This window comes from Podarcis tiliguerta (genome assembly GCF_965153285.1).
Source record: "Podarcis tiliguerta genome assembly, chromosome: 16".
Taxonomy (NCBI): Eukaryota; Metazoa; Chordata; class Lepidosauria; order Squamata; family Lacertidae; genus Podarcis; species Podarcis tiliguerta.
This window is the reverse complement of record NC_139549.1, coordinates 23,870,241-23,896,843: the sequence shown is the minus strand read 5'-3', so window position 1 is coordinate 23,896,843 and position 26,603 is coordinate 23,870,241. Positions and strand designations below refer to the sequence as shown.

Here is a 26,603-nt window from a genome sequence, read left to right as displayed (position 1 = left end):
CAGACTCCACTAACCCAGAAATAGTGCTTCAGGTTAAGAACTTTGCTTCAGGATGAGAACAGAAATCGTGCTCCGGTGGCGCAGTGGCAGCAGGAGGCCCCATTAGCTAAAGTGGTGCTTCATGTTAAGAACAGTTTCAGGTTAAGAACGGACCTCTGGAACGAATTAAGTACTTAATCCGAGGTACCACTGTACTGGACTAGATGGAACATTGGCTTCATCCAGCAGGCTCCTTTATGTTCTTACCAGTGTTTATGGTTGGGATGACAAAAAGCAGCTCTCACCCTAGTGGTCCATGGGGGGTGGGTGGGGGGAATAAAATCCCAAGCTCTGCTCTAGGGCCAATGCCTTTATTAGGAGCGGCTCAAATGTCACAAAATAGTGAGCATGTCTTAGAAGTTTTCCGGAACCCTTAATCAGGCTAAGATGCTAAACAAAATGAGAGGCAGGGAAGAATAGCCCTAGCATGATGTCAAAGCCTGGGGTGTTCTGCATATTGTAATGGGATCTGGAGAGATCTGGAGACGCGAGCCTCTATTAGTTGCTAAAAAGATGATGGGTCAACCGTTTGACCGAGACCACAGTCACACCATCCGTTTAAAGTAACATGAGACCACTTTGAAACCATCCTGGCTTCCCCACCCCAAGGAATTCTGGGAGATGTAGTTTTGTCAAGGGATGCAGAGCATAGCTGTCAACTTTCAGATTTGAAAATAAGGGATCAGCAACCTCACCCGTCCCTGGGACAGTCTACGGGATATCTAACAATCCGGGATAGGAGCGGTAAGCAGTGGGAAACAGCGCTGGAATAAGGGAATTTCCCGCAAAAAAAGGGAAGGTTGACAGCTATGATGCAGAGCACTGTTAGGAATTCAGCGCTGCAATTGTTGTTGTTGTACGGTTATATACCACCTTTATCTTCCAAGGATCAAAAGGTGGTGCAATTTCATCCTCACAATAACCCTGTGAGGTAGGTTAGGCAAAGAAATGGTGACTGGCCCAAGGTCATAGCTTCAGGGCTGAGTGGGGATTCGAACCCTGGTCTCCCAGGTCATAGTCCAACACTCTTAACCATTACACCACAATTCTCAGAGTTCCCTATCAAGAGGGATGGATTGTGAAACCACCCTGGGAACTGTAGTTCTGTGAGGGGCATGGGGTCTCCTAACAATGCTCTTAACAAACTACAGCTCCAAGGATTATTGGGTGGGGAACCATGCCTTTCTAAAGTGGTATCGTGGATGGTGTGAATATGGCCCCAAAGTGATGCTTCTCAGGCTCTGGTTTGCCTACAGCGCCTGGCCCCACTGGTAGACTGCCCTGACTCTGGAGGTTCTATCCAGCAGATTGTGTTTTCCATTCCTTTGCAAGCTCTTCCCTCTCACCTTTGATTGTAGTAACTGAAAGGTGTGCAGGGCGGAGGGGAATGTTGAAGGGAAAAGGAAGCGTCCGTGGCAGACGTGTGACTCTTTCTTGGATCAAACGGATGATCAACGGATTAATATTTGAATCAGGGCCAACGCTGCCTGCACACGCCAATGACCTGAGAAAGCTCCCCTTGGCTGTCCCGCTTTGCACCACTGCAAAGCATCTGCCGTGTGCTGCGTAGCTGTCTTTTGAGCAGAAAATACTTTGGAATTGGCCGTGCTTGCGGTTCTGTCCAGGTCTCTCATTCTGTCACCAGGTCTCTCATTTATAACATTACAGGAGCCATGGATTAGCCAGGCTATAATTTTCTGGTGGGGTTAGGATTCAGTAGAGAAGCTGTGCGCTTTCTCTCCTTTCCTCTCCCTCTCCCGGCAGTCTGAAATGAATGCCTTTGGATAAATTGCTGACTTTATTCTTAGACGCAGCGTCCTTGTTTTTTTGCGGCTCCTCAAGTGGAAACTTGCAGCAATGTCTGCTTGCTGCAAGGTGTGAGCCGCCCACTTTGTAAAGGCAGGGTAGCCTCCAAATTCCATGAAGGGGGGGGGGACTCTCTTGTCCGTCTGAGGGGGAGCCTCTTGGGGCGGGTTGCCGCTTGCATACTGATGACTCCAACCCGACAGGCTCCCTTTGACTAGAAAAACACTGAATAATGAACTCCAAACTGGTGCTCTGGGTGTGTGTGTAGGTTTTGTTCCCTGTCCTGTTTACTCTGCAACTGGAAAGTTAGAGAAGATAGTGCTTTGTTTGCACCCTGCTTTTGGGTGGAAAGAGCCAACATCCCTCTTGGGTTGAGGCAAACGCATTCTTCCTTTTCTCAGCTGTGGTTTTGAAGCCAGATTTTATTTATTATATTCCACCTTTCCCCTAAGGAGCTCAAGATGGCATACGTCGTTCTCCACCCTCCACAACCCTGTGAGGTAGGCTAGGCTGAGAGTGACTGGATAACATAGGCGCCAACTACTGGGGGCCTAGGCACTCACAATTTTTTTTGGGGGGGAGGGGTGCTCAGCACCCGCAGCGCAGATTCTGATGTGACTTCCAGTTTCTACCAAAAGTCACATCAGAGGCACGACACAACCACTGAGGAGACGTCGGAGGCCCTGCTAGGCTCCATGAGGCCTCAGAGATCACGTCTGAGGCCCTGTCAGGCCTCAGAAGCGCCACTGTGGAGCGTCAATGTAATGTCATGACATCCCGTTATGTCGCAGGTGCCATTGGGCACCCAAAGCCCAAGGCCCAAGTTGCCGCCCCTGCTGGATAGCTCAGTTGGTTAGAGTGCGGTGCAGGTAACACCAAGGTTGCAGGTTCGATTCCTGTTGGGAACAGCTGCATATTCCTGCTTCGTAGGGGTCAGCAAACTTTTTCAGCAGGGGGCCGGTCCACTGTCCCTCAGACCTTGTGGGGGGCCAGACTATATGGGGGGGGGTGAACAAATTCCTTTGCCCCACAAATAACCCAGAGATGCATTTTAAATAAAAACACACATTCTACTCATGTAAAAACACCAGGCAGGCCCCCCAAATAATCCAGAGATGCATTTTAAATAAAAGGGCACATTCTACTCATGTAAAAACACGATGATTCCCGGACCGTCTGCAGGCCAGATTTAGAAGGTAATTGGGCCGGATCTGGCCCCTGGGCCTTAGTTTGCCTACCCATAGACTAGATGATCCTCAGAGCGGGTCCCTTTCAACTCTACAGTCCTATGATCCTATGAATGGCCTAGGGTCATTCAGTGAGCTTCATGCCTGAGTGGGGATTTGCACCCTGATCTGCCAACTCTTCGTTCAACACTCTAACCACTACACCTCACCGCCTCTCACCCTGGATCCCAGTTGGAAAATTACACAGCTGGACTTAAAATATCTGCGGTTTTCCTTTGGGCAAAGTTTTCTGCTGCTGTATCTCTGGATCTGCATATAGACATCTTCTCCCTTGCCAAATCACCTCCTTCCTCAACTAGAGAGCCTTAGGGCCTCCCTGCATTTGACTTTATAATGAGGTGATTAGCAATTAGATTATGTGTTTTTTAAAAGTAAACACCAGGTGCCTAGAGGCAGGAGGAGGAGGAGGAGCGGTTATCAAGAATTCTGGCACGGGGAAGGGAGTTTTAAGTCTTCCCTCCCAATCTGTAATCTCCGTGAAATAGCTCCCCACCAACAATTAGCATTGGGGTTAAGCTTCCCATTGGCGCCCAGGGAGTGCTTGCTCTGCAGTGTTGATAGCGAAATTGCTACCTCCTGGTATTTAATATAAATCGTGTTTGCTAATCTCATCATTAACATGATGATGTTCAATTCAGGTAGTCGGGGCCTTAAGAGAAGTCAGGATGGTCAAGAACCAGCAATTTTCTCTCTGCACAACCAGGGTTGTCTGCAAGGGGAAGAAGCTGTTGACTCTACAGCACCACCACTGCAGCTGGTAGGATGGTGTACTGCAGCTTGCAGAAATTAATAACATTCCACCTAGTGTTATTTAACCCCTGACATGCCTGGTCTCTCTGCTGTAGGCTGGCATGCTCGCAGGATCCTACTTGGAGCTTTACTGAACCACCCGCCTTCCTTCCTTCCTCTGAGCCACAGCTGGGACACCTAGTCCTCATAGTTCTTGGCATCTGTCTGTCTGGAGTGACAATGGAGTGCGCCTCCAGGGGTGAAGGCAAACCGCTGCATCTGCAGTGCTGAGTTGACCTCCCTGGGGTGCTAGCCTGGGCACTATGTATGGAGGTCCTGGGCTGCCTAGACGGCCTCGCTGGACTACAACTCCCATAGATTCACTGCCCATGCTGCCTGGGGCTGATGGGATTTGTAGTCCTAAATGTTTGGAAGGCATCAGAGCAGGGAGTCTGGCCTGTGTTAGGCGAGAGATGGGAATGTCGGAGCAGCATCCCGCCACTGCGATGGTGGCATTTTGTTTATTATATCTTTGGCAAGAGGAAGGCAAAGGATCTTGTGGCCAGCATGCGACGGGGGGCCGGGGGGGGCAGCGGCTGAAGAGGACAGAGAGAACACGAGAGACTGCTGGCCTTCCCCACTTAGCAGATCACTGGGGCCTCTGTTCTCTCTTCACAATGGACGCCTGCCACAATCGAGGCTCTCCAGCCAAAGAGCCGGTCTGTCTCTCCTAGCCAAGACTTCGTAGGCAGAAACTCTGGTCCCATCTATACATTTATAGCTGTGTCATACCACTTTAAGCAGCCATGGCTTCCTGTCCCTCATCCCCAAAGTATCCTGGGAAGTGTAGTTTGTTGAGGGTGCTGAGAGTTGTTAAGAAACCTCTATTCCCTTCACGGAGCTGCGATTCCTAGAGTGGCTTAACAATCAATCGTTCCTCCCAGGGAACTCTGGGAATTCTATCTCTGGGAGGGCAACAGGAGCCCCCTCACAATTCTCAGCGCCCTTGATAAACTACAGCTCCCAGAATTCTCTGGGGGAAAGCCATGACTGTTTAAAGTGGTGTGGATGTATGGCGTGCTGATGGGGCCAAACTTAAAGGAAATGAAGGACAATTGCTGGAACAGATCAAGGAGACTAGCCCAGTCTCCTGCTTATGATAGTGGCTGTCTAGATGCCTCTGGGAAGCAGCTCTTCCCTGTGCCCTTTAATCTGATAATAGTTGAGAGCCATCAATAGACCTGCCCTCCACTCATCTGAGGGGAAGAGGGGTCTCTCCTACCAACTCTCAGCGCCCTAAACAAATCACAGCTCCCAGAATTCTCTGGGGGAAGCCATGATTGTGTAAAGTTCTACAATACTGCTTTTAAGTGTATATACTGAAGCCTCTGTTAGCTTTTTCTTTTCATCTCAGCAGGATTCCTTGCATGCTGTTGATCCCCTCTACCAGTCCCAGGTTTCCTTTTTGTCATTTATGTTGACTGTTTTAGAGAGCAGAATCAGTCCTCACGGCTGCTTTCAGAGTAGAAGCCTCTGCCCCGAGGAACTTACAAACTCTGTGTTGTATCCAGGGTTGGTTCCTCCCCCGGGGCATTCCCGGCGAAATGAATGGATGTGATGGAGCGATGCTCGTTAATTTCAACAGCTTTGTTAATTTCAGTCGGTCTGCCCTGAGCCAAACTTAGTTGGAGTCGACCTTATATGCAGTTCGATGCAGAAGCAGATGTGTGCTTGCTGCGGCAAACAGTTTCTCAGGGCCTGGTTGCAGCCTTGACTTATTTCCAAGCAACTCGTTAATTTGAACCTGATTTGTTTACACAGAGTTTGCAGGGAAGCTATATAGTCGGGTGTTCTGCAAGACTTTGTTCTGATTTGTTTGAAGAGAGGTTTTACGATCTTGTGTCAAGTGACTGTTTTTCCGCACTTTTCTGTGTATTTCCCCCATCACCTTGTTGGCAGTCTTTTGGGGGTGGGGTGTCACATGCCAGTGGTTGGTGGGACCATAAACAAAAATGGGTGGAGCAAAAGATGCTAATTTACTTGCCTGCCCCGCCTCCTGCATCCAAGCAAGCATTTTCTGAGTTTGAAGGACACATTCTGCCCATGCAAAAACACTCAAGGAGGGTGCAAAGCAGGACTGGTGGGGGTGGGGTCTGGAGAGAGTCCCTAGGGCCAGATAGAGAGGGCTACATTTGACGCCCTGGCCTGCGCTCCCCCCACTTTTCTACTCCTTTGCAAGACCCCTGTAAAATCAAGCACCTTTGTGGCTCAAGGTCTAAAGGTAAACGGACCCCTGACCATTAGGTCCAGTCGTGGCTGACTCTGGGGTTGCGGCACTCATCTCGCTTTATTGGCCGAGGGAGCCGGCGTACATCTTCTGGGTCATGACTAAGCTGCTTCTGGAGAACCAGAGCAGCGCACGGAAACGCCGTTTACCTTCCCGCCAGAGTGGTACCTATTTATCTACTTGCACTTTGACGTGCTTTCAAACTGCTAGGTTGGCAGGAGCAGGGACCAAGCAATGGGAGCTCACCCTGTCGTGGGGATTCGAACCGCCGACCTTCTGATCAGCAAGTCCTAGGCTTTGTGGTTTAACCCACAGCGCCACCCGCGTCCCGGCTCAAGCTCTAGGGTTGCCATATTTCAAAAAGTGAAAATCTGGACATAAAAAACTGTTGAGCTTTTTTGGGCCAAAGTTGTTGAGCTGTTTTTAGGGAGATTCTCCAAATTTTCCCAGACATCTCAGCGATTTCCGCCCAGACACTGTTCCCAGCTGCTGTATTCCAGCTATGTTAAGGAAATTCCAGGTGTATGGCAACCCTAAAGGTGGCAAATTTGCCCCTACAAATCTATGGCCAACACTCTGCTTTCCTTTGAAGTTTCAAAAATAGCTTACAGCTCATGTGCTGGGCATTCACACCTGCAAGCTGTTGGCTTTTCTGAGCTGCCTCCAGCTATGGTGCGGAGGCTGTGGGCTGAACTGATGTGAGTCAGGAGTCACCAGCGCAGATTTGTCTGTTCTAGACGGGCTTTGCTGAAAGAAGACAAGGATGGATTTGTATTCAATCCACTCTGCAGCCTTGGAATGCGGAAGCTAAAATAAAGGATATGCAAGAACATTAGAAAATCTGCTGTGTCAGTTGCCCTTCTAATCCAGCGTGCTGTTCTTACAGTGAACGAGACTCCTGTGGGAAATGAGCCAGCACTTTGCACATGTCCAGAGAGACTCTTACCTTTGTGCAACAAAACAAAGCAATAAATAAATTAGTTTATTGATTTCGACTGACTTTCGGAGCCCCCAGCCACTTAAACAACTGTGACCTCCCCACCCACATTACTGGATTCCCAACTCATATCAGCAGAAGCCAGCCTGGCCACTGACTAAGGAGGATGGAAGTCAGAGCCCAGCAGCATCTAGGAACATAATAAGCTCAGTATTGCGGACACTGACTGGCAGCAGCTCTCCAGGACTTAGTATCATAGTTGGATGGGACCAGGAGGGTCGTCTAGTCCAACCTCCTGCAACACAGGAAAACCTTTTGCCCCACGTGGGGCTCAAACCCACAACCCTGAGAGTAAGAGTCTCATGATTTACCAATTGAGCTCCCCAGTAGCTACCCAGCCTGGTTCTCTCCCAGCTCTTACCTGGAGATTGGGGAATTGAACCTGGGACCTTCGACATGCAAGGCAGATGCTCTACCTCTGAGCCACAGCCCTATAGAGGGCTATTCAAATCTCCCTATTCAAGGGAAAGAAGGCAATGCTTGTTCTGATTGGCCAGCTGCTACCCAGAGCAGGTTTGCTGCATTCTGTTGCATTGCCTGACTTTACCTACCAGCTAGTAGAGATAAGTAAGGGAGGCAGTGAGCAGGTGACCCTAAGAGAGGCCCAATTTGTGGTTGTGGCTGTTGTTTTTACCCCCTTTTCATTATCTGGAGATCCTGAATCGGCATCTGGATTACTCCCTGTGATAAAAGCCTTTCAGGAAGGGGGGGGGGGGAGCTGAGAGACTGACCTCTCCTGACTCTATAATCTCAAAGCCCTTTTTAATTTAAAACTCCTTCCTGGCCCGATTCCTTGTTAAGTCCCCTGATGGCAGGGAGGGAGACCTCTTCCTAGCGTGCCTGGTTGGGGGGGGGCAGGCAGGGGGTGGGCAGAGCCGGTTGCCGCAGCTGCTGCCTCTTCAATGACGCTACTGTTGGGTGCCAGGGCAGATTTGGCACTGGGTTTTGCAGTAGGAGGGCAAACGGCTGGCTTTTTACAGGCCCTGCATCCCTTCCGTGGGCTGTGTGGTCTCGGAGATGACACAGCCCCGTACAAAGGGCTATTGACTCACTGGGCCAAGACGGTCCCGAAAGAAACGAGTGCAAATTCTGGGCTTGGAGACGTAAACTGGGTTCCCTGTTACAACCAGTGCTCCCCAGGACAGGGAGAGGGTTTTTCCTTCTTGCCTCTCTCATAATCCTACAACTCGGGGCTATCAGATGAAGCTGAATGTTGGAAGATTTGGGGCAGACAAAAAGAAGAAAGCTCTGTTGGATCCGGCCAGCGGCCCATCTAGTCCAGCATCCTGTTCTCGCACAGCACATATTTATTTACTTCTTGCCCACCCTTCACCCTAAGGTGCCAAAGTGGGATACAGCCATGAAAACACAATTTGAACCATGGGATAGCTCATTCGATAGAGCATGAGACTCTTAAATCTCAGGTTTGTGGGTTTGAGCCCCACATTGGGGCAAAAGATTCCTGCATTGCAGGGGGCTGGACGAGATGACCCCCGTGGTCCCTTCCAACTCTATGATTCTAAGTCCTGGAGAGCTGCTGCCAGTCAGTGTACGCAATACTGAGCTAGGTCTGACTTGGGTATAACATTAGCAAAACAACAACAGACCTATGGTTACGTGAAACACACTCAATAAACACACAAGACATAACCGGCTGTACTTTTAAGTAAATAAGGTATACTTCATTGTATCAAATTGTAGATTTCAGCGGAAGTTCATGTATAAGGTCCACACATGTATAAATGTCTGTTCCACCTGTCTGTTCATAGAGTCTAGTAATCCACATGAAGGGTTGTGACAGTTCCACAGAATCCTTTCACAGAGTCTTAAGACAAGGATTTCCAGAATATTAGCCTTGTTTCGCCACCCTAAGCCTTATGCATGAACTGACTAGAGAATGAACTGATCCACTGGGTCTTCTGCTTTTTTGGTTGAACTTTATGAAATTTCTTCTTAACCAAGGCTCAAGGCTTTCATCTGAACTAGCCAGATGTTTAACTGAGAATCCATCACAGTCAGTCCATCATTTGAAAAATAAGACTTGAGAGCTGTTGTACCCCAAAATGGCAACCAGACATTCCTTTTTGGCAACTGCAAGCTTGTTTGAGCCATTTGGACGCTCGGGTTGCGAACGTGATCCGTGCGGGATGCACATTCGCAACCAGCAGTGTTTGCAACCCACGGCGAGGTGTCTGCGCATGCGTGGGTTGTGATTTGCCCGTTCTGCCCGGACACTGAGGTCCAGCTCCGAGGGCCTTCTGGCTGTTCCCTCACTGCGAGAGGCCAAGTTACAGGGAACCAGGCAGAGGGCCTTCTTGGTGGTGGCGCCTGCCCTGTGGAATGCCCTCCCATCAGATGTCAAAGCGATAAACAACTACCTGACATTCAGAAGACATCTGAAGGCAGCCCTGTTCAGGGAAGTTTTTAATATGTGACATTTTAGTGTATTTTTCATCTTTGTTGGAAGCCGCCCAGGGTGGCTGGGGAAACCCAGCCAGATGGGTGGGGTACAAATAATAAATTATTATTATTATTTGACGCTTCTGCGCATGTTCAAAGTGCAGTTTATCGCTTCTGCGCATGCGCAACCGCCGAAACCCAGAAGTAACCCGTTCTGGTACTTCCGGGTTTCGGCTGGTGCGTAACCCGAGATATGACTGTAGATCTGAGTTTCTAACACTGCTTCTTATGCACTTAAAAGCACAGGTCCAGATTTTGGCTCTCTCCCTCCCTCCATTTTCTGCCCAGGGAGAGATAGGTGCTTGTATGTTAGTAGGTTGGTTGACGTACCCAGCCCCCCATCTCTCCTCGGAGGTCCCAGGGAGCATTTTTTTCTGCTTCGTAATGTCCAGGCTCCATGCCCAGCCCTCGGCTTTTATGGACATTGTCCGAGATGAGGAGGAGGAGGCAGTTGAGAACAGACTCTCTCCTGCTTTCCTTTCTCTTTTGAAGCCACCAGCCCCGAGGCAAGAAGCCTCAGTGGAAATAAAATGCCAACAATCTTGGACTGTCCAGCTTTTCGCAGATGAAAATAAACTCGCTGCAAGGGTAACTTGGCCCGCACATAAACAAACATGCATGCGCTGTATGTGCCTGCATTGTTACTCTAACTACAGCTAGAAATAGATACAGTTGGGGGGGGGAATGAATGAACTGGTTGCATTAGCATAGTTTTGTTTCAACATCATCTTGTCCCGTTTCTGCTCTCCCAGTCAGAACAAACGCTGCATGCTCAAACCACCCGCCTCCTGTGATCTCCGCTGTGGTTTTGACTCTGTTCCACTATTTCCTCTGTAATTGCTGTTGGTTTCTAAGAGCAGAATAATTGCATTATTAGTGTAAACAGAGGCCCATCTATTCCGCCTTCTTCCCATTTCCTATAGAGACCAGGAGTCAGGTGGCTGCAAGCAATCTTCCTTCCCACCCAGACATCTGATATACTGCAGCTGCATTTGGAGGTTCCTCTTAGCAGTTTAGGCCATTTATTTAGAAGGTTTCTTACTCGCCCATAAGGTCCTAAGGTGGGTTATGGCAATAGAATATACAGTTATAAAAAGGAGACAAAGCCATTACAAGGATACAACTGTTAGCAAAGCCGCTTCAGTGATGATGCAGGTGGAGCCCAAAGTAGAAAGAAACCCTTAGACACACTTTCCTGAAGAAAACTGAACAAAGCAGCTTATAATTTGATGAGAAGTTTTGTCTTTTCTCTCAGGCCCTGCACACAGAAGGAGGTCGTTCAAGCAAGCGTACAGAGGGGAAACTCCCTCACAACTGTATAGCCAATCAGAGCATGCGCCACCTCAGCGGGCATCGTGCCGCCCTGCCTGGTTGCTAAGCAACGCTTCCACTTGGCCCCCTCTTGGCTAGCTGACCTTCACGCTAACTCTGTTAGTCCTTAGGGTTGCACACAGAATGATCCCCGCGATTGCACTTCCAAGAAAGATGAGTAAAACAGTTCCAAATGGAACAGAACAGTATAAAGCTTGATAAACAGTACAAAAAGGCACAAAGCAAAACAAAAATACATTAATTGTCAGAAAGCCTGGATCAAGAGGTATATGGATAAAAAAACCCTACAATGAAGATGCTCTGTGGGGAGGGAGTTCCTCACTTTTGGGGCTGCCACAGAGAAAACCCTAAATCATAGCATCATCGAGTTGGAAGGGACCACAAGGGTCATCGAATCCAGCCCTCTGCAATGCAGGAATCTTTTTGCCCAAGGCGATTCTCGAACCCAGAACCCTGAGATGAAGACTCTCATGCATTACCGATTGAGCTACAAATGATTCACTTTACTGACTAGAACCCACAGTGCTATACAGTGGTACCTCGGGTTACAGACGCTTCAGGTTACAGACTCCGCTAACCCAGAAATATTACCTCGGGTTAAGAACTTTGCTTCAGGATGAGAACAGAAATCGTGCAGCGGCGGCGCAGCGGCAGCAGAAGGCCCCATTAGCTAAAGTGGTGCTTCAGGTTAAGAACAGACCTCCAGAACAAATTAAGTTCTTAACCTGAGGTACCACTGTATATATAAATGACAGTATTGACATAGGGAAGAAGAGGTTTGAACCTCGCTGGGTCTCTGAAGGCGGCTGAATTGGCAGTAAGGCTGGTGAACTCTCCCATATCTGGATTACTTGGATTTCTGCATTGGGTGTGTGTATGTTTAATTATGTTGTTAGAGAGAGAGAGAGAGAGAGAGAAAACCCTGGGTTCTTGAATGGCTGCCGCGTAATGTGCGATGAGCTAATCTTTGCCCCAGATCTCTTGAGGTTTCCCAAATATAGTCACCTCTTGGCATCTGCCCGAGGAAAGCAGAATGGGGAAGTCATGGGTGGGCGGCTGGACGGCTGTGTTTTATGGGCAGCTGATTACGTTACGCCAGGGCATGACTAGACAGGCGTACAAAGATGCTAATCTATTTGCAGGGTGTGTCAGGCGACAGGCAGAGGAATCTGATCAGGGCTGAGCCTCCTCTGTTTCCTTGAAAAGCCCATTAACATTTTGCATCCAGGTAACCCATATTGATTCTTACCCATCTCTACACATTGCTGTTACTTGGTTTTTGTTTGTTTGTTCAACGCACTTAATATCTCATAAGGCGGGGAGGTGGGCGGAATAAAATCCCTATTCCTTCCTCCCTTCTCCCTCTGATGACCGAGACCGGAATCATATAAGCAAAAGGGGAAACGTTGCAGAATGAGTGGTGCAACATTTTATTTATTCAGTTTTCCATGCATTTATTAAATGTGCACAAATGATGTGTTTGCTAAGAGACAGGGAGCACTGGAAACGGCATTTGGGCAAGCTCTGCAAAATGAAAAGGAGTAGCTTGCAAGGCAGGCTCCTGCACTGATCCCAGATGTATGATGGGTGCAAGCAGGACTTTCAGAGTCTTCTGAGACCCAGTGGAAAGGGAAGACTGCTTGCTCCCTGCCTAGATGCATAGCTGTCAAGCGTCCCTTATTTGGCGGGACAGTCCCTTATCCCAGTGGCATGCCCAGCTGCTGTCCCTTATTGATGATCTCCCTTAAATAAGCTACTGAAGGTAATGGGGCCCTTTCTATGTCCAGCTGTCCTTTGTCAACAACAAATTGTTGCTGGTTTTTGTGTGTGTTGAATATATGCTATATGGTAATTTATGGGCCAAATAGGTATCTAAAGCTATTTGCATGCAACAAAATATGCATCTTATCAAAGTAATTGTTGATCCCTTATTTTGGCTGTTGATCCCTTATTTTTGAGGCTGCTGGTCCCTTATTTTCAAATGTGTAAGTTGACAGCTATGCCTAGATGTCTCTGGGGTGGGGATTCCTGGGTGGCCAGGCCTAATTCATCCGCATCTGTGTCTTAAACCCAAGAGTTGCCGCCGGCAACTTCCTGCCTCTGCACAGCAGAGTGTAGAGTCTTGCCTTGCCTCTTCCAACCTCCCTGTTTTCCCGGCAAATCTGGAAACATTTGCGGCTGGGAGGGTTTAGGGTGCAGAATTCGGCCTGGGTGGTGGGGGCGAATGATCTGCTCTCCGTCTTAAGTGTTCCCAGCTCTTCCTCGCTTCCACTCCAGATGGGAGCGATGTCGAGACCAGAAGCGCGCCCGTTTGCAGCTAACTAAAAATACCAGTTTTGCTTCTCTTCCATCCCCGACCCCCACGACTGTCTCCAGCTTTGGGCTGGCACGGTGCCAACAGCTGTTGAGATCTGGTTGCTGTGGCGATGGCCGTCCACATGTGTTCTGGAAGGCCGGCCGGCTGTGCCACATGTGCAAAAAAACTCTTGAGCCGGTTGCAAAATAATTGCGGCCGGCTTGCTGCCTCATCTCCAGCCCCTTTGGCAGATTAGACCCCGGAGCGTGACGAGGGATTTTGGACGTTAATTTCTCCTGTGCTGCTGAAGATGTTTCTGTCAATGGGGCTATATAAATAGTAACACCCCCCCACCCCACCCGTGCTCCAGTTCTCAGCATCTGCTGGTCTCCCAAAAACATTTCATAACGGATCGGCTGCAGGAGGAATTAATGCGTCCTCATCTGCTTGGAAGTGACACAGAGTGGCATGCACATTCAGAAATATTTTTTTTTGGGGGGGTGACTCTCTGGCTTGGCAGGGGGGGTGGATGGGAAATGGTGTCCCATCTAGAAGTGCTGCAGCTCAAAGCTGGCGTAGTGCGGCAGACTTTTTTGGATGTGGGATGCTGGGCTGGAATCCTTGCCTCCACCACAAAACCTGCGACGTGGCTTTGGGCGAGTTACCCATCTCTCAAAATAAAACATTTGCAGCAGGCATTGAAGAAGAAGAAGAGTTTGGATTTGATATCCCGCCTTTCACTCCCTTTCAGGAGTCTCAAAGCGGCTAACATTCTCCTTTCCCTTCCTCCCCCACAACAAACACTCTGTGAGGTGAGTGGGGCTGAGAGACTTCAGAGAAGTGTGACTGGCCCAAGGTCACCCAGCAGCTGCATGTGGAGGAGCAGGGAAGCGAACCCAGTTCACCAGATTACGAGTCCACCGCTCTTAACCACTACACCACACTGGCTCTCAGTGAGAGAGGGATATGAGACCTGTGTGTGCACGAACTTAAAAAAAATAGAAATATGCATTCAGGTCATGCAGTCTTGCAAATCCAGGGACATTCCGCTCTCCCTCTGCATGATTTATGGATTTATGCACATTAAACACATTTACACAAAGTTAATAAAAGGAAACGAATAAATGTTCTCATTTGCACAAGTTATTCTACAACGCTTACCATTTGGCTCAATGGATTCTGGTTTCGGTCATTAGAGGGAAAAGGGAGGCGTCCCCCCTGCCTCACCACCTCCCTGGCTTCTGAGTTTTCGGCAGGCGTTGCCCAGAGCAGGCTTAAGAATAGAAACTTGATTTTAAAGAGAGACAGATGGGAAGCTGATGTCAGGTCGGGCGTTGCATTTTGGATAACCCAACATGGCAGGCGGTCACCATAGACCGGAGCACAGTTTGATCTGCATTCAAAGGGCACTCACAACTCAAACACCCCAGAGTGTCTATCAGTGCTGTGTGCATGTGTGCGTGAGGTGAGGAATGAGTCCAGAGGCCCTTGGTACTTGTGTCGAACCCAAGCAAAGTTATCCTGCTATATACAGTGGTACCTCGGGTTACATACGCTTCAGGTTACAGACTCCGCTAACCCAGAAATATTACCTCGGGTTAAGAACTTTGCTTCAGGATGAGAAGAGAAATTGTGCAGCAGCAGCAGCAGGAGGCCCCATTAGTTAAAGTGGTGCTTCAGGTTAAGAACAGTTTCATGTTAAGAACGGACCTCCGGAATGAATTAAGTACTTAACCCGAGGTACAACTGTATTTACATTTTACAAGCTGCCGTGGGAGAGTTTTGCTCTGCAAGGTGGCATCTGAAGGGCTTTTGAACAACACAGGCAAGCAAGCCTCATTGGGACTGTCCCGCTTCAGAACACCTGGGGTGGGGAGGCCCCGTGTCGGAATTGTGAAAACCTGACACCGCCTCCCTGCATGTAGAAATCTAGCTTGTGGTGGGAGTAGCGCCACCTCTCTGCTTGTAGAAAGCTAGCATATGATGGGCGGCAGTTCCACCCTGGCCCCCTCTTCCCTGAGAATTGCGGCGAGGCACTTCTGCTGGAGAACAAGCGGCCAGGAAGACTCGGCTAATCCATCAAGGGCAGCTTTTGGAAATGGACTCCCTGGACCTATTACAGCTTGTCCATTTTCTGCCCTCGCCTCCCTGTTGGCTTCATTCCCTGCGTTGTGCTGCCGATGCTTTTTGTAGTTGCTTTGGCTGGGCCAAAGCCTCTTCTGTCTGCACTTAGCACAAGAGGTTAGTTGCTTCCCTGGCAGGTTGCTTCATCTCAGCTCCTTGCATCTCTTTCCTGGTTTCTCTTAGAAAAGCGAGAGGCAGGCTAAACCAGCCTTTCTCAACCTGGTGCCCTCCGGATCTTTTAAGCAAGGGGTGGACCAAGGTTTTCAGCTGGCTGTCTGCCAACTTCCTGGCCCTCCCCTCCGCCACTGTTGGGTTCCCCTCCCCAAAGTCAAAAAGGAGTACAGTGGTACCTCGGGTTAAGTACTTACTTCGTTCCGGAGGTCCGTACTTAACCTGAAACTGTTCTTAACCTGAAGCACCACTTTAGCTAATGGGGTCTCCCACTGCTGCCGCACCGCTGGAGCATGATTTCTGTTCTCATCCTGAAGCAAAGTTCTTAACCTGAAGCACTATTTCTGGGTTAGCGGAGTCTGTAACCTGAAGCGTATGTAACCTGAGGTACCACTGTAGTCTTCTACATTCGCTCCCAGTACGTTTCCAAGCTGACCCCTGGACTAGACCATGTGAAAATCAACATAATATTTTAGCCGCAGTTCTTTCATTTTCAGCTTTGTATTCTTGCTTTTGAAAGAAATCGCGCCTAGACATTCTGTTTTGGCGCCCATAACCTAGGTTTAAGCTGCCATTTAGCGCCTAACTTGTCCTAGATGCCCCTCAAGGGGTCCCTCCCAACGCTGCAATTCTATGATGGTATGATCTCAACTATATTGCTTGTTCCAGAATGCAAGAAGGAGAAACATGCATGGTGGAAATGGAAAAGGTATTCATTATGGAGTAAGGAAGGGGTTTTTCCACTGGGGTTGCCAACCTTTGGCGCCCGGAAATCTCCACGCAGTCGCCATTGGACCTGCGCCAGTAGCGAAACGAGTCTGGGGAATTTTGAACACTGCCCAGGTGTTGTTGGACTACAACTCCCATCATGCCTGGCGAGCTTCGCCAATGCACAGGGATTGTGGCATTCGAAGTCCGACGACACCCAGGGTTGAAGACTTGACTGTCAGCGGCTCTCCAGAGTTTCCTTCCCAGCCCTACCTGCAGACGCCTGGGTTTTGAACCTGGGACCTTAGCAAGCAGAGCAGGGGCTCTGCCAATGAGCTGCAGGTTTCCCTTTAACACCTAGGACAGCAGGAAGCTGACTCATACCAAGAAATGCCATAAGTCTTATCAAACTCAACCTTGTCTGCAAAACCAGAGGCAGGGAATCTTCTGGGCCCAGAGAGTCAGATCTTTACCTGTGGGCCCTGCCATTTGCCTGATGATTGAGTCACCGCAGTGGCCCATCTAGCTCAGTGTTGTCAACACTGACTGGCAGCAGCTCTCCAGGGTTTCAGGCAGGGTCTCTCTCCCCCCCCCCCCCAGCAATGCAGGAATCGCAACTGGAAAAGGAGATTGCCCCCGTTTGACCCTCACTGCAATCCTCAGCCCTGCCTGGAGATGCCAAGGATTGAATCTAGGAACTTATGTGTGCAAACTACTGAGTTTTGGCGCTTCCTTAACACACAAGAAGGCTGGAAACTAACTCATAATATACCTAGCTCAGTATTCCCTTCACTGACTGGCAGCAGCTTTCCAGAGTTTCAGATATGAGATGTTCTCCAATCCTATTTTGAGATGCTGAGGATTGGAACTGAGCCATTTTGCGTGCAAAGCAGACGGTCTACCGCTGACCTTGCGCTATACAGAGCCAGGCTACTGGTCCATCTGGCTCAGCTTTCTCTACACTGGCGGGCAGTGGCTTCCTAGGGGTTCAGGAGGGGTCTTGTCCCAGCCTTACCTGCTGGGGACTGAACCTGGGACCTTCTGCATGCAAAGCAGGTGCTCTGTTGTCTAGCTATGGCTCTTCAGCTTAAACAGCTCTGCTCTCAAATAAAACTGCTAACAGATGTTGTGTCAGAGGTCTCTGTCCTTGCTTTCAGGAGCCCAACCAAATGTGGAAAAGTTGCAGTCATTTTTGCTGTTTTTTCCTAAGTGCAGGAAAAATCCACTTTTCCGCTCCCACAACCCCACCCCTTTCAGCAAGAGAGCTATTCTATACAGGCTTGTAAAATTCCATGCATTAAATTTTGTTCCATCAAGGGAAAATAAAAACTCATACTCTTCCCCGTCCACTGCCTTTTTAAAAGCCATTTATTTACCTCTTTTCAGAATCATTAACTCACTTTTCCCAGGGATCACAGTGGCTCAGAAAACCAGAAAAACAGATTATTCATTGCTGAAGGTGGATAATCCCCGGAAGATAAGACTAGGATAAAACACTGAATGGTCATTGTGGCAGCTTTGAAGCTGGTTACTCTAACACTGTCCGAAATAAATACGCACTGCATTCAGCGTTAGCTCAGTGTAGACCCATCACAACTAATAGGCATGACTAAGTTAGACCCATTGATTTCAATGGATCTACTCTGAAAGCAACCCTTCAGGCTTCTGTCTGGCCCAAAGTTTTTGCCTAGCTGGAATGTGCCCAAGGAGTCTTGCTTTTCTGGATACAGAGGGGTGCGTAGGAACATAGCCTCTTTGCACAGAGGTCAAATAAATATCCATTGCTCCGCCCACTTTTGCCTCTTGGCATGTGGCCCCCAGAAGCTTTCTCAGAAGGCAATGTGGCCCTCGGGCAGAAAATTGCTCTCCCCCCTTGATTAAGGGGGAGTGTCTTCCTGCCCCTAGAAAGGAGGGGAAGGGGCATCCCTCAGCCTCGGGGCCACTCTAGTAAGAGACCTGATCCGTCGGAACAGGAGAGGCTATCTTGTACCAAATCAGATCATCTGTCCATCTAGCTCAGTACTGTCAACACTGACTGGCAGCAGCTCTTTCCTAGGCCTACCTGGAGTGCTGGTGGGAGTTGCAGGTCAACATATCTGGAAGGCACAGGTTGGAAGAAGGCTGTGCCAGTGATGTAGCGTGGGGGGTGAAGGGGGGGCCGGCCGCACCGGGCGCAACATCTGGGGGGGGGGGGGTGCTCGCCCTCGCAGCTCTCTGCCCCTACCTGGCTCACTCACTCTCTCTCACTGCAGTGCTGGCTGTGCGAATCCGATCCGAGCCGCCGGGTCGCGGCCCACTGTGGAGGGGAGGGTGCCAGGCATGTGGTGCGGTGGCGGAGAGAGAGCGAGGGACTATCTGGGGGAGGGACAGTGCGGGGGGGGCACAAATTACTTGCCTTGCCCTGGGTTAGGGGGCGCAAATTACTTGCCTTGCCCCGGGTGCTGACAACCCACGCTACACCACTGGGCTGTGCCTGGGTTTACTGCATTTGCCTTGCTGTTTTCGATATGTCTCCCTGAGCCGGGAGGGCATAAATCACAGCATCTGGGAGCAGCTTTTGGCTCAGGGCATCACCTCCTGCCTCACCTCCTCTGGCTACAGACAGGGTGGGCCCCTTCCTTGTTTTGAACTGGTTGCCAAGGCGGGAGGCCCAAACATCCCCCAGCTTTCAGTCTGTGGCTAGATGCACTTTCATCGACAGTCTGCAAGCATTGGGTGGGGGTGGGGGAGTTATTCTCCCTGGTTCCTTCAGGGCCATAGATGTGCTGGCTAGGGGCTGGTTTATTAGGGTCCCCAAGGGCCACCTTATCCAACCCCCCAGCAATGCAGGAATCGCAACTGGAAAAGGAGACTGCCCCCGTTTGACCCTCACTGCAATCCTGCAAGGTAGGCTTTGCACAGGGACTTGAATCAATTTTATTTTGTTGTGGGCTGCAAAGGAGCAGTGTGTCGGATTGTTTGTGATGGGTTGGTTGCTAATCAGTGACTTTTCTTTTTCTCTCCACCCCCTCTTCCCCCTTCCCCCTTAGGTAAGAGAGATCCTGGGCCATTGTACCTGCCCATCCCAGTTCCCCATGGTCAAAGTCTCAGAGGGTAAATATAAAGTGGGAGACTCCAACGCCCTGATCTTTGTTCGAGTAAGATCTTCTACAAATACCTCTCTTTCCCTCCCCTCCTAGCTTTCCTGTCCCCTCCCCCCCAAAAGAATAATCTCTCTGTGGGCTCTAAACCAGTGGTTTGCAAACTGGGGTGTACACCACCACCTAGAGGACTGTGGGATTACCTATCATGGTGCTAAGAGGCAAGGGGGCAGCAGATATGGGGCGGTGGGGGGGCTGGAGGTGTAAATGACTAACAGACTTTGAAATGCCCTGGATCAAGCCCGTCAAATTTGTTAAATTAATTAAACCACATAGTTTTAATTGGATTTTGAAGAAAACGTGCAATTAATTGTTACTGTTTCGGATTTTATCGTGTTATTCCTTAGTGGGATGTACAAACCACAATCCTGAATAATGCTTTTGTAGGGTAGGGAGCACTGGGGATGAGTTTATGAAACCAAGGGGGGGTCTCCCCTTCCGCCCCCCCCCCCAAGTTTGGGGACCACTGCTCTAGACTCTGTGAGATCAGATTATTATTATTACTATTATCATTGATTGCATCTATCGGTAGCTTTATACAAAGCGTCAAAGTACAATGAGGAAAATTTAATACAGTGAGCAAGGCAAAAACCCTTAGATGCTCATCCAGTGATGTATAAGGTGATGTATAACCTTGTTACGACACAAGCACCCTCCTAAGTAAAGGTAAAGGGACCCCTGACTATTAGGTCCAGCCGTGACCGACTCTGGGGTTGCAGCACTCATCTCGCTTTATTGGCCGAGGGAGCCGGCCTACAGCTTCCGGGTCATGTGGCCAGCATGACTAAGCCACTTCTGGCAAACCACAGCAGCGCACGGAAATGCCGTTTACCTTCCCGCCATAGTGGTACCTATTTATCTACTTGCACTTTGACGTGCTTTCGAACTGCTAGGTTGGCAGGAGCAGGGACCGAGCAACGGGAGCTCACCCCGTCGCGGGGATTCGAAACGCCGACCTTCTGATCGGCGAGTCCTAGGCTCTGTGGTTTAACCCACAGCACCACCCGCGTCCCAAGCACCCTCCTAGGGGGCAATTAAATCATAGAATTGGAAGCTTCTCTGAGGGTCACCTAGTCCAGCCCCCTGCAATGCGGGAATCTCAGCTAAAGCATCCGTGACAGATGGCCACCCAACCTCTGCTTGAGGAATGCAAAATACCTGATTGAAGGAAACGGTCTTAGCTTGGGACCTCAAGCCTGGCAAGGATGGGGCCAGGCCCACCTCCCTGGAAAACACCCCTGAACAGACCTGTCCTCATGTCTCCCTCCCACACCTGTTCCAGCAGCTCACTTTGGGTCAGGTGCAAGGACCTCTGATGGACACCACAGGGTCAGGGCTGTTTTATATTGGAGAGCTGGTCCTTGACGTTCTTTTAGTAATTTAAGGGCAATAATCTAAAACAGTGTTTCCCAATGAGGGGTCTGCAGAATGCACCCAGAGAGCCCCACCCCTTGCCTCCCCATCCCCAAACTAATTTTTTTGCAATTTTATGGCAATATCCCAAAATTTATGGTCTGTTTTAGCACACCCTGATTTTTCTCAGTAATTAGCTAATTGGGAACCACTGATCTAAAAGGCAATTACACCTGTTGCACCCCACCCAGCAATCTCCTCTCTTGCCTTTCCATGTGAGGACGCACCCTATTGAGCCCACCGGCAGAACCTGCTCACCTGATGTGGGTTTTTTTGGGTTGCCCACACAGGTGCTGAGGAACCATGTGATGGTGCGGGTCGGCGGGGGCTGGGACACCCTGGAACACTATCTGGACAAGCACGATCCATGCCGCTGCGCCTCTTTCTGTGAGTATGGAGGACTCTGGGGTTAGTACTGACCTTTTCCAAGCAATGTGCACAAAAGTCTGATCTGGGACGCTTTAACAACATCTCTGCACAGGACCACAGAGTGGTGCCCTGTGTGTGTGTATTGGCATGAGTTGGTATCCTCAGCATCTCTAGATGTCAGGCGGCAGAGGAACCAACCCCCACGGCAGGTTGCCAGGAACAGATAAGACAAGGAAAAGAACCGTGGGAGCTGTTGTTTGCCCCCACAGAGCTGCAGTTCCCAGCGCGCTTAACAAGCCATTCTTCCCAGGATTCTTGAAAGCTGCGTGCTTTCAATGTGTGTGTGTTTGTGTGTCTACATCATGAAACACCCAGCAGGGCTTTCCAAGGGAGTGATGCTTCTGAATACAGTGGTACCTTGGTTCTCAAACTTAATCCTTCCGGAAATAAGTTCCAAAACCAAAGCGTTCCAAAACCAAGGTGCACCTTCCCATAGAAAGTAATGCAAAACGGATTAATCCGTTCCAGACTTTCAAAAACAACCCCTAAAACAGCAATTTAACTTGAATTTTACTATCTAGTGAGACCATTGATCCATAAAATGAAATCAATAATCAATGTACCGCACTATAAAATAAATAAGACGGTATTGTAGATGATAAAAATTAACATTTTTTCCTTACCTGCACTGATGATAGTCATTGTTTGGATGGGGGGCTTTTATCCATTTCCACAGTCACACAATCAATCAATCAATCAATCAATAGCTGAACTGGGTTCCACACAGTCACAAAAACAAAAACTGAAAAAGCCTCAAAAACAAAAGCACAAAATAAATAGCAAGAACAAAAGCACCAAACTTAATCTGTTCCGGCAGTCTGTTTAACTTCTGTAATGTTCGAAAACCAAGGTGCGGCTTCTGACAATAGCTAACAACCGCATCGAACATTTGGCTTCCAAAAAACGTTTGAAAACCGGAACACTCCCAGGTTTTTGCTGTTTGAGAACCAAGGCATTTGAGAACCAAGGTACCACTGTACCAGTCCTTGGAAACCACGGAGGAGGGACAGAGTGCTTTTGTGCCCAAATCCTGCTCTGGGCTTCTGATTGGCCATTGTGAGGAGAGGGTGACAGGCTGAATAGGCCATGGGCCTGATCCGGCAGAAAGGCTCTTCTGATATTCAGAACTTCCAGGTGCAAAGGCAGTCTAACTTGGTTCTTTGGGGCCTTTGGCCGCTGTGAGGAAAGGATGGCGGACTGGATCGATCAGCAGCCTCATCCTGCAGACTGCTTTTTTTATGCCATCTTGGGGAAAGTGTTTGCGCATAAAGATAAGCCCAGATTTCTGGCTCTTTCCCACATTGGGAACCTGCCTTGGCACAATCCTTGGAGGGGCTGCCATTGTTTACAGAGGCCATCCCTTGCTCTCCTGCAAGTCATGCTGTGAGCCTTCTGTTTTCCTTCCCAGGAAACTGACCCCACAGCAGCTGACTCTGAGTCTTCCTGTTGTTCAGGGAAGCGGAGAGCATGAAACGATATTAACCTCAAAACGGCTACATAATCAAGCCTGGGAACTTTTGACTTCTGAAGGCGGGGGTTTGCTGCATTCCCGCAGTGCCCCCTTGTGGCTCGTGGCCATCATAGCTTCCTTCCACACAGGTTCATTGCGCTTTGCACAAAACAGTGACCTGGAATTACCCTGCTTGCTGGTTTTTTTTCTCTGCCTCCTGATTGGCTTGGATGCTGAGCCTTGCGATCCTATGGGCTAGAAACTTGACTTAAAAAAAAAAAAAAAACAGACATTCCACAATGTTCAGCTGAAAGTACATCAGTCCAACTGTAAAGGGACCCCTGACCATTAGGTTCAGTTGTGGCCGAATCGGGTTGCAGCGCTCATCTTGCTTTATTGGCCAAGGGAGCCGGCGTACAGCTTCTGGGTCATGTGGCCAGCATGACTAAGCCGCTTCTGGCGAACAAGAGCAGCGCACGGAAACGCCGTTTTACCTTCCCGCCAGAGTGGTACCTATTTATCTACTTGCACTTTGACGTGCATTTGAACTGCTAGGTGGGCAGGAGCAGGGACCAAGCAACGGGAGCTCACCCCATTGTGGGGATTCGAACCACCGACCTTCTGATCAGCAAGTCCTAGGCTCTGTGGTTTAACCCACAGCGCCACCCATGTCCCTCAGTTCAACTATATCCATGCAATCGGAGAGGGCGCTTCGGAGCCAGACAGTCGATAGCCCTGGTTAACGCCGCATTCCAGCAGGCCACCAGGGAATCAGCTGAAAGGCCATCAACATGGGATAAGGCATCCCCTACCACTCTCTGGAAACCATTTGGATCCATTAAGTGGTTGGAGCGGACCATCCGAATTGGTCCCACCTCCCTGCAGAGGGGAAGGGTCGCTGAGAAGTCCAGTTGCACCAGGAAGTGATCTGACCATGGCACTTCTTTTGTTTCACAAAAGGTTCACCAAATATTGGCTTGGCTAACCAGCCAGCCATTTTTTGTCATGCCACCCTGTGTCCACTGAGAGTTTGGGAGAGGGTCTTCCCTCATTGGTTCAGGGTGAGAAGAAGGTAAGAAACTATAGAGTTCTCCTGGTGCTTGGCTGGGGCAATTCCTCTTCTGTACTTGCTTGAAAACCGCAATGGAAATGAGGTAGAGATCTCTCTCGCCACAGGTCTGGGAGCACTCGCCCCAGGCGATGTGGCTGTTGGGATGCGTCCAAGGAAACGGGGGCAATTGGCAGGCCCCCAGCTGGCTCCAGCCCAGCGGCCGGCAGCCGGGCAATCTCCGGTACCTGGATCAGCAGGTAACTGCGACCCGAGCCTCCAAAACCTTCAAACGCTTAGCACACAAGCCAGCAGAGAAAATATCTCTCCACAACAGAAGGGCGGATAGAGGCTGTGTAAAGCGTATTTACAGGCATTTTATTCAGCATCAGGGCAAAGGGAAAAACATGTCTTCTCTCCTTCGTGTCCAAGCAAGCAGCATAAGCAAAAGCTATACACAAACGGAAGTTCCCAGCAAGCTGTTTTCTGTGCTGGAGTGTAAACAGGCATGTGACATGCAACAGTCATGCCTGTTCCTCTTAAGGTGGAATGGAATATTTTAACAGTGGCTTGTGGATGCTTGGCTATCCTGGGGATCGAAGACCGTTTTTGTATCACTTCCCTTTCCTCACTCATCCTGGTGTCCTCTCTCTCTGGGTTGCAGCCCACCGCCTGAACCAGACCCGGGGGCTCGGATTCTCCCCCCAGAAGACGGTGTCTCCAGGCAGCCCCCAGACAGGCAGCCCCAGTGCCCAGCGCCGGGCTGAAGCCATGAGCCAGCACAAGCTCTCCGAACCCCTCCGTGGCGGGGATAAGCGGCTCTCCGCTGGAGGGGACCCGAGCCACACGAAAGGGACCCGTCCCGGACACCCCGCCAAGGGGCCTGGAGGAGACCACACCCCTCCGCGGCAGGTGCCAGGGGGTCCTTTGACCACGAAGCACGACGGGCTGCCCTCAAGGTCCGGCCAGAGCTCTGCCAGCCCACTGAGGGGGCCCACGGTTCAGCGGGACACCGGTGACTCGCGGCTGTCCAACACCCTCAGGTAACCTAGGTTGTTTTCTAGATGGAGGAAGCTGCCTTATCCTGAGTTGTTCCCTTAGTCCAGTTAACTGGTCTACACAGACCAGCAGCAGTTCTGCAGGGTTTCAGACAAGGGGTCTTTGCCATCCTTACCTAGTGTCAAGGGCTGGGCAGAGGAGGAATGGTGGAGACTGCCTCCCTAGCCTAATAATAATAATTTATTATTTATACCCCAGCCATCTGGCTGGGCTTCCCCAGCCACTCTGGGTGGCTTCCAACCAAATATTAAAATACAGTAATACATCAAACATTAAAAGCTTCCCCAAAGAGGGCTACCTTCAGATGTCTTATAAAAGTTTGGTAGTTGTCTTTCTCTTTGACATCTGGTGGGAGGGCGTTCCACAGGGCGGGTGCCACTACCGAGAAGGCCCTCTGCCTGGTTCGCTGTAGCTTTGCTTCTCGCAGTGAGGGAACCGCCAAAAGGCCCTGGGCGCTGGACCTCAGTGTCCGGGCAGAACGATGGAGGTGGAGACACTCCTTCAGGTATACTGGGCTGAGGCCGTTTAGGGCTTTAAAGGTCAATACCAACACTTTGGGGGCAGCTGCCAAGACCTTATAACACCTGTCCTGAATGACCTACATTGGCTCCCAGTACGTTTCCAAGCACAATTCAGTCACCAGTCTAGTTGCCGCATTCTGTCCGGGCAGAACGATGGGGGTGGAGACGCTCCTTCAGGTATACTTGGCCGAGGCTTTAAAGGTCAACACCAGCACTTTGAATTGTGCTCGGAAACGTACTGGGAGCCAATGTAGGTCTTTCAAGACCAGTGTTATGTGGTCTCAGTGGCCACTCCCAGATACCAGTCTAGCTGCCGCATTCTGGATTAGTTGTAGTTTCCGGGTCACCTTCAAAGGTAGCCCCACGTAGAGCGCATTGCAGTAGTCCAAGCGGGAGATAACCAAAGCATGCACCACTCTGGCGAGGCAGTCCGTGGGCAGGTAGGGTAGATGGCCCTTGTGATCCCTTCCCACTAATTAACTATGATTCATGACAAATTATCTAAATTTTCTAATCAGACCACCTAGCCCTTGCAGGATTGGCCCACTAGGATGTTGTTGTTTTTTTGGCAGATGTCTCCTCTACGACCTTTCCACAGCCTGATGCCATTTGACACCTTTCCACAATACTGAGCTGATTTCCAATTTCAACTTTTTATATGTTTTTTTAAATTAAAAATGTGGTTTCATGTGTAATTGTTGTAAACTGCTCTGACGTTTATTAACTTATTTATTCATAAAAATATTTGCATGCTGCTGTGTTGTTGTTGTTGTTTTAAGAAAATCAAAGCGGTTTACAGCAATGAAACATAAAAACCATACAGTAAAACTATTTAAAAGGTTTAAGGCAGCTACCAGTTAACCCTTGCGGAAGGATGTATTCCTAATCGTAGGCTAGGGGTAATAGTTGCCTGCTGAAAGTTGCCTGCTGAATCTCTAGTGGCAGAATGTTCCACAGGACTGGGCCGATGACACTATTTGTTTGTTTGTTTTAAAATTTATTAAACTTATATACCGCCCTTCATCAATAGATCCCAGGGTGGTTCACAGAATGAAATACAAGGTAAAACACAAGTAAATAATTAAACTGAAACATCAAAACAATAACCACCACCCTTGTTGTCAAACGATCCTCACCAATTCAGGAACAAACCACAACTCTTTGGCAGATGACCTCAATGCAATACAACTGGGATATAAGGATTCAGGCTTTTTAAATTAGCACAAGAAACTTGAACCTGGCTCGGTAGTAGACGGGCAGCTTTTTAAAAAATGGTGTCACGGCAAGAAACTCGAGTCAACGGTCCGGCTGCCACGTTTTGCACCATTATTGTGAATGGCATTATAG

The 26,603-nt window shown here is 49.4% G+C and overlaps 1 protein-coding gene across 1 annotated transcript in view; it reads left to right on the top strand.

The window, feature by feature from the left end:
- The window catches only part of GAS2L1 (growth arrest specific 2 like 1), a 47,138-nt gene that overhangs the window by 17,788 nt on the left and 2,747 nt on the right, over window positions 1–26,603 (top strand). The window contains exons 3-5 of the mRNA XM_083417621.1: window positions 19,226–19,333; window positions 21,040–21,136; window positions 24,341–24,719. Of these exons, the coding sequence (XP_083273747.1) occupies window positions 19,226–19,333; window positions 21,040–21,136; window positions 24,341–24,719 (584 nt within the window). The remainder of the gene's footprint in view (window positions 1–19,225; window positions 19,334–21,039; window positions 21,137–24,340; window positions 24,720–26,603) is intronic.